Source organism: Xenopus tropicalis, chromosome 2, assembly GCF_000004195.4.
Source record: "Xenopus tropicalis strain Nigerian chromosome 2, UCB_Xtro_10.0, whole genome shotgun sequence".
Classification (NCBI taxonomy): domain Eukaryota; kingdom Metazoa; phylum Chordata; class Amphibia; order Anura; family Pipidae; genus Xenopus; species Xenopus tropicalis.
In genome coordinates, this window is record NC_030678.2 from 16701591 (window position 1) to 16709738 (window position 8148).

The window sequence follows — 8148 nt, forward strand, 5'->3', positions numbered from 1 at the left end:
GTTTTATCTAGGCTGCAAGACACATGGCAGTTCTATTAGAGTTACCCATGGCACAGAAACTCCTCCACCTACACAGATAAGGAATTATTGATTGAAAGACCTAACTGAAAAAGCCTGTGAAATGATCATTTGACAAATGGCCCAGATTAAATGAATTGTGCAACATTGCCACAAAGCAGTTCTGAGCTACTGCTACAAATCAGTGCAAATGCTGGTCTGTATCATCATCTTCTTATACCCCTTGACTAAATGTGTGCAGGACAGATGTATATTGCCTGGCCCGGGGTGATTATACCTTTCCTTCTCCTTTAAGCTATTAGCAATTTTCTACTGCTATTATAAGGAAATTCATACAACGCTATCTGCTGTTCATTTTAGATGACTTGCTACAGTTGGCAGAATATTACGTTCCTGGAAAAAGGGACATAATATTATGATGCAGGTTTGCTTAGAACTGACCAGAGAAACATCAGATGGCTTATCTTTGCTTACTATAGCGGCATAAACACTGGCTGATTTCAAGTAACAGTTCAGTGTAAAAATGAAACAAATGAGCAAAATTAAAAATATTTCTACTATAGTTAGTTGGGCAAAAATGTAATCTATAAAGGCTGGAGTGGGCAGAATTAGCACGATATCGCCCACCCGAAGTTGGGGATATCCGGAGAAGATCCGTTGGCTTGGCGACCTCACCAAGCAAGCAGACCTTAGCGTGTATGGCCACTGTTAGTCAGTGACTTTAGGGAGGGCCACATGGGACATAACTGTTCAGTTAGTTTGTGAGCACACAGGTCAGATTCAAAAGCAAACTAATTGAATAGTTATGTCCCATGTGCCCCCCCCCCCCTCCTCAAGTCACTGATTGGCTACTGACTGCTAACAGCTTAGAGAGCTGAAAGCAGGAAGTAGTGTTCTGGCTATTATGTTAGACATCTGCCTACTCCAGCCTCTATAGGTTACAATTTTGGCTAACGAACTATATTGAAAATATTTTCTATTTTGCACAATCTATCTACTGAACTGTTTCTTTAAGATGCCCCTTTTCGGCCAAAAATCGTCCAAATATTAGTTGGGCAGATTTGAATATATTGTCAGGCTTGGTCCACATTGCTAAAATTGGGATCCAATTAGGCCATCTAAGCAAAGGGCCAAATTGATGACCAAAATAAGCAACCATGCTGGCATCTGGCTGTGTAACGTGCAGCTTTTGTACATGCAGGGCAAACTTTCCCTTTTATTCACAGATAAAACCCTTTGTATCGGAACACAGTGCCACGATTCCAAGTAAAATTCCACACTTAGCTGAGAAAGAGATTTATTTTCTGTTTGAGAAAAAAGAAGAAAAGATAACGGTTATTTTCTTGAACTTATCATGACATGAAACCGACGGTGCTCGTGATAAGATTAAAAAAAAAGCACTGTTATTAAAAAATAATTGTTCTGCGATTAAGTACAAAAATATATTCACATTTGTAGGCACCAATCCAATTGTGTTATAGGTTTGAGCAGCAAAATGAAGACACAGTAATAAAGGGAAAGGCTGTAGTGAGTATTTCTGGCGAATGGCACACGTGGTGTTTCGGTCAGTAATACAGGCCCCGCCCATAGAGGGTGATCCATGCCGCCTCCCATTCACGTCCATGGGATCATGTGGCAGCTCAGGTACAGGTATGGGACCTTTTATCCAGAATGCTCAGAACCTGGGCGTTTCCGGATTAGGGGGTCTTTCTGTAATGTGGATTTCCATAGCTTTAGCCTACTAAAAATCATTTAAACATAAAAGGGGTTGTTCGACTTCAAATTCACTTTTTTATAATTAGCTGTTCTTGAATTATTTAGCTTTTGGTTCAGCAGCTCTCCAACTTTTATCATTTCGGCCAACTGGCCAGTAAGCAGAAAACGAAGTTGGTGAGAAAAGGAAAGTGGTGATATTGCTCTGCTCCTGAAATGAAGTTAGTGAGCAGGGAAGAGTCACCTGATGTTAGTATAAAAACTAATAATATCCCATTTTACATGAAATCGATTACAACATTTTACATTTCCATTGATTTAAAAAGACTGGGATGATTATTTTAAGAAACATTTTAAGCCCAAGAACCATCTGACAGTATAAAGATAATGGTCCCCTTTATAGTCACACATACGGTGCATTGCAGGATGCACAGTGTTAAACATTGTGGAAATTGTGACAATACAGTGCCATCTAGTGGTTAAACAAAGGTTTTCTACCGGCTGGAGAAGGCTTGATCCAAGGCAAGCAGGATGGCTGCTCCCACTAACATTTATAAGGCTAAAGACACACAGAGCTACTAGTAGCAGCAACTTGTTGTGGCTACTTAAATAGACAATACTGATCATTTACTGATAATTGTCTCTATGTGTGTTTTAGCAGAGGCAATTCTCAGTACTGTCTATGGCAGGGTATTATTTGGCGTTTAGTAGCTGTGAAAAAGTAGCTGCTACTAGTAGCTCCGTGTGTCTTCACCTTAAATGCAAAGAGTTACTGTTTGGTGCACAACACAAATGGCTAAGCTTGTATTCCTTAATATAATTAAGGAACCAATAGACAGTGCAGTTCCACCAGTGCTTGCATAGGCAACAATAATAAAAGCACCCAGTTTTTGGTCCATTATATCTGGTCCAGATATAATAATTATAAAAGATTGCAAAGAGCAGCACCACCTTTTTAGCAAACTGAACCCAATCGGCAGAAAATGAATTTAGTGAGAGGAGAAGAATCTTGTGATGTTCCGCTTAGAACTGACCAGAGAAACTTTAGGAGGACTCTAACATCACAAGATTTTTATTTTTTAGATTGCTTGCTTTTGGGCAAGGCTCTCTTTGCCTCTTGCATTGGTTGTTTTTGTATGTTTAATGTATGCACCCATTTGCTGTGCAAGGCTGACATGCTGGCATGTTATAAATACAGGTATGGGACCGGTTATCCAGAATGTTTGGGACCGGGGGTTTTCCGGATAAGGGATCTTTCCATAATTTGGATCTCCATAACTTAAGTCTACTAAAAATCATTTTAATATTGAATAAACCCAATAGGGTTGGTTTGCCTCCAATGGAGGCAAAATGGAGTACAAGGTACTGTTTTATTATCACAGAGAAAAAGGAAATCATTTTTAAAAATTAGAATTATTTGCTTATAATGGAGTCTATGGGAGATGGCCTTTCAGTAATTCGGAACTTTCTGGATAACAGGTTTCCGGATAAGGGATCCCAATACCTGTACATGTTAACAATAATCTTCTCACAAAGTCAATTTTCTGCCAACTGTGGCTAGTTATAGAGGCTGCCAATAGCAACAAATGAAGATGAACTACAACTATTAAGACATAATGGTTATGGGTCTGAAAATTTAAACTTTCTGTTTATAGGGTATTTTGGCCCTTGAATTAGGAGGGGTGGAAGCAAAATTAAAACAACTGATACAATTATAACGGAAATTAAAAATGGCACAAAAATTGTGTGGAATGGCAAGATCTGTCAGTCTCTCACTGATCCCGGGGATATAGCCGAGGCCTTCACTTCCGCTTCCGTTTCTCCTCTTGCCGGTATCGTGGGCTGAACAGCATAGTGAGCAGCAGAAGCACGGGCACCAGCAGGTAGGGGGCGTAGATGGACACCAGGGTCAGCCGGTCCTTTTGGGTGAGGGGTGCAATCACATCCGACTTGGGGAACTCTCCAAAGAGAATGTGCCCAATAATAGCGATGACGGTGGTGGCCACGTGAGCCGAGTAGACAATGGCAGGAATCCTGATCCACTTGCAGCCGCCTAGATAGAAAGGAAGAGCAGCACTCTGTCATTATCTGCCATCTTGATAAATATCAGACCTTTGCTTAGCGAGTCAGGGACGGCTCCTGTAGGGTGCTGGGAGTTCAGCACTATTTATTTATATAGGGCCAGTGAGTTACACAGCGCTTTACATTAAGTTATAAAAAAAGAAGGGTCTTGCAAAAGTATAACAAACAGGGGCTACAGAGTAAGAATAGGATCAGAAAAGTCACAAGAGCTTACAATCTAAAGGAGTTGTATTGCAACAAAGGGTGCAGCTTGGATCAGGGCAAAAGGCACAAACAGCAATCAGTTCAAAGGTTCAGGGTCAAATGAAATATCTATTCTGCAATCACATTTATGCGCAAACTGCCACTGAAATCCATTCTCTACACTGCTGGTTCTGACTCCTAAAACAATGTAGCAGTAGGTTCAAGAGAAGTGACTTCTGCTACACTGTCTCAAAAGAAGAGAACGGCAAGGGATAGACAAACACTGCTTTCAACAGCAATCGCATTTACACATCACTTTAAAGACCCTAGCAACTAGATAGCAACCATATATCTGCTGAAATGCCAAACTGGAGAGCTGCTAAACAAACACAAAAAATAAAGACCAATTGTCTTAGAATTTCAATATCTACATTGTACTAAAAGCTAATTTAAAGGTGAACTACCCCTCTAAGCTTTTGTGGTTCTCTCCTGCCCTAACAGCATGGGGTATTAGTGCTAAGCATTCGTTATATGAACAGTGTCAAAAACAGTTAATATCATAAGAACTACAAAAAAAATGAAAGCATATAGTCGATGGTGCGACTGGAGATTTACTGGGGGCGGGTTGCCAAACATATTGGCAATAGCCTGTAAATTTGGCATTCCTTGCCCTTTAATTTGCCTTCCATTTGTTTTATATTGCCAAGCTTTTATGATATTAAGCCGGCCGTTTAGCACATGTATGCAAGAGGGGAGCTATACATGATGCACCCCAGGCACGGCAGCCAATGAAACTGCCAATGAAAATTATTTGCACTGCAAACATTGGCATAAGGCAGGAATTGCTAGCCTTGGTGGCAACAAGCCACACGGCAACTTTATTTGTGGGAATGCATACATTACACAGAGATGGAACATGGCACCCCCTCAGAATTTAGCAGGAGATGCGACTGTAAGGGATCCAGCAATCAGTGCACCGGCACCAACCTTTAAAGAAAGCGTAAGCGGCCACGGGGAAGAAGGGGAGCTGCAAGATGGCTTCACAGTACACAAAGCTCTTGAACCAAGGAGGCGGGTTGGCCATCAGGTGGTCTTTAAAGGCGACGGTGTACCACTTCATCAGGTCCAGCAACTGCGGGCAGCAACAGGTTAAATGTGGATTTAATGGGCAAATACAATAAAACACAATTTTTAGGACAAGTTTTGGTATGTGTATATATGTATTGGTGTGTGTATATAATTATATATATATATATTGCAAAGGGATTAATTTGGAAGGGCTGAACTTGGTGGACTTTTGCCTTTCTTTAACCCAAATGACAGTACAGTATGCTGCAAAGCACTTTCATGTACAGAAAGCTTTCCTGCTATGGTGTCCTTGTCCTTGTTTGCATTTCAGTCGGAGCAAACAGAACCTTAGAAATGTTTTTTTTTAAGCCATGTCACAACTGTGCTTGACCATACGCACTGTCTCCCAGTCATGGACTTTAGCCCAGGGCAGCCATAACGGAGTACAGGACAGCCATGATTTTGCTCCCACAGCATGGCACCTTAGCTAGGTGCAATACAGGATTCATTTAGTCAATGGTTTCCCAAAACTAAGCCATTCAGCCTAGCAAGGAATGCTGGGATATGTTAATCACAGTAGGGAAGCCCCCAAAACTACAACTCCCATCATCCTCATCCAGCAGTGAGGAACGTGCGAGTATCCTTGTGATTAATGCCCACATCCAAGCCTCTTATTAAGCTGGCCATACACGTGGCAATCTGATGATGTTTTGTGCGACCATCGTCAGATGTGCCACACACCATTCAGGGCTGAATCGGCAGGTAAGGAGGTAGAAACAATAGGATTTCTACCTCCTTCTGCCGATTCAGCGCTGAAGGGAGATTTTGGTCAGGCGCCTTCTATGGCGCCCGGTCAAAATTTTCAAACTTCGTACGATAGTATCGGTGCGTGTATGGCCAGCTTTACAGTCACATCGGGTGGGAAGAGCAAGTGGAGCTGAATGGCAACCCAATGGCATTATGGGGACTTTATTTACGGCATAGATTTTAGGCCAAAACTTTAAACCCAGGGTAGATAGGGCCTCCATGATAAACCTGACCATCCACAAGAATATTTATGTTTCTATGGGTTTTACTAAAAATGTATATTTCAAACATATGTTTACTTGACCTACTAGTGGCCAAGGGGCAGAGGCATGTGGGCCAGTGACAGAGGCTAAAGTTGGCCATATACAGGCAGAAGCATATGGTAGCCAACCCAAGAGACAGATCTGGTACGGGGCCAAGATTATCTGTGGGAAAGGCCCCCCAACTGCCCCTACATGCCTACAGGTGGGGAATAGCCCAGCATTGGCCATGCATTTTCTAGGCCAGTATTTTTCAGAAGGGAGACTAAGTGCCTCTGCCACTTCCATTCACTTACACAGGAAAAGCCTCCCCAGCACTAATGTGTGGCAGCCCCAAACTCCTCTAGTGGGCTCTTATGGGCAGAAAAGGGCCAGTGAGATGCTCTCAGGTGATTCCTAGTGAAGTCACAAGGGCAACCAATCAGGCATTTGCTTTCATCATCCTACCAGCAGCAGCCTGACAGAAGCGAATAGCGGACTGCTTGCTGTGGGGCTGCAGCGCTGTGTGGGGCACAAACTCACCTCCTGTGGGTAGAGGCTGGGGGGCAGGACGGCTTGCAGATCCACCAGCAGGGTGATAGGGATGTGTGAGAAGAAATAGAAAAAGAAAATCCATTCTAACAGCCTCGCACAAACAGCCATGGCGCAGTGGCAGCACAGACACTATTGCCGGTACAGCAGCACCCTTCAACCCCCGGGTCAGCACTCCGCTGCAGAATCACAACGATCAGTGACGTAGCGCTCACCTGACTCGGCAGCAGGAAGGGGAGGGGCTAATATAAAGATGGCTATTTGGGAAAGCTGCGCTGTGTTTAGGGACGGGGTAGTTGGGTGTTTGGACTGGGAGAGCAGGGCTGGGAGCAGCAGGGTTAGATACAGCGGGGTTAGATACAGCGGGGTTAGATACAGCGGGGTTAGATACAGCGGGGTTAGATACAGCGGGGTTAGATACAGCGGGGTTAGATACAGCGGGGTTAGATACAGCGGGGTTAGATACAGCAGGGTTAGATATAGGGATATTAGGGATCAGGACGCGCTGTGCCGGTTTCTATAGAACAGGGTAAGGTAGGGTGAGCTTGTGATATAACGGTATATACTTACAGTATAGCTGTATAGTTATACAGACTCCAGGGGGTGTAAGTGCAGAGGAAACAGACCCAGCTGTTGAAGTGGGGCCCTGGGGTGCAGAGGGCTCTAATTAATAAGCAATTTTGAAATAGCTTGGTAGAGAAAATAAAAAAAATAGTCAACTTTCAAGTATTTTGGGGCCCTAAATTGAATTAGCTTTGGGGCCCAGTAACATCTAGTTACAGAGCCAAGCGTGGAAATCCCTTTGCATAGTTTAGTTTTCCAAAGTTGACTTCGGGGGAAAGTTTGCGCGACTTGAGATTACCTACTCAACGTTAAGGCCTTTCCATCGGTGACTCCTATTGCTGACAGTGCAAAGCCTTTTCGGAGTGGTTACTCGCCCGTAATATCAGTGATCTATTGTGGGTGACTAACTCGCTCCATGGGTTCTTACCCTTAAGGTGGCCATTGGTGAGGTCACCAAGCGAGTGTATCTTCTCCCGATATCCCCACCTACGGGTGGGCAATAAAGGGCCAAACAATCGAATTAGAATAACGGGTATGGGCGTCCATCGTTCGGGGACTGCATCAACGAGCCGATGCGGTCCCCAATCCGACTAAATTTTTAAACCTGCCTGATCAAGATCTTGCCGATTTCAGGCCAGGTGTCGATCGGGCAGGCCCGTTAGTGCCCCTACATGGGACGATAAGCTGCCGAATCTGTCTAAGGGGCCGATATCGGCAGCTAGAATCGGCCCATGTATGGCAGCCTTTAGCCCTTTGGTGCAGGGATTTGGATTTTGGACATTTTGCTGCCCATGCTTTTAGTGCAGTACCAAAAAACAGGAAAAACCTATGGAAGGTAAAATGGGATTGGCAAAATGCCTGAAATACACTGTGTGCCATAAGCATTCGAAAAATGTTAAGTGGCATTTTCTGATGGTGGAGA

General features: G+C 43.6%; 1 protein-coding gene across 1 annotated transcript; it reads right to left on the reverse strand.

Annotated features, from left to right (window-relative positions):
• Positions 1 to 1812: 1812 nt before the first annotated feature.
• On the reverse strand, positions 1813 to 6844 carry tmem97 (transmembrane protein 97). Its single transcript, NM_001005014.2, is given in 3 exon segments — positions 1813 to 3784; positions 4984 to 5128; positions 6654 to 6844. Coding segments are annotated over 3 exon segments (516 nt in total). The 5' UTR covers positions 6774 to 6844; the 3' UTR covers positions 1813 to 3533.
• Positions 6845 to 8148: the final 1304 nt, after the last annotated feature.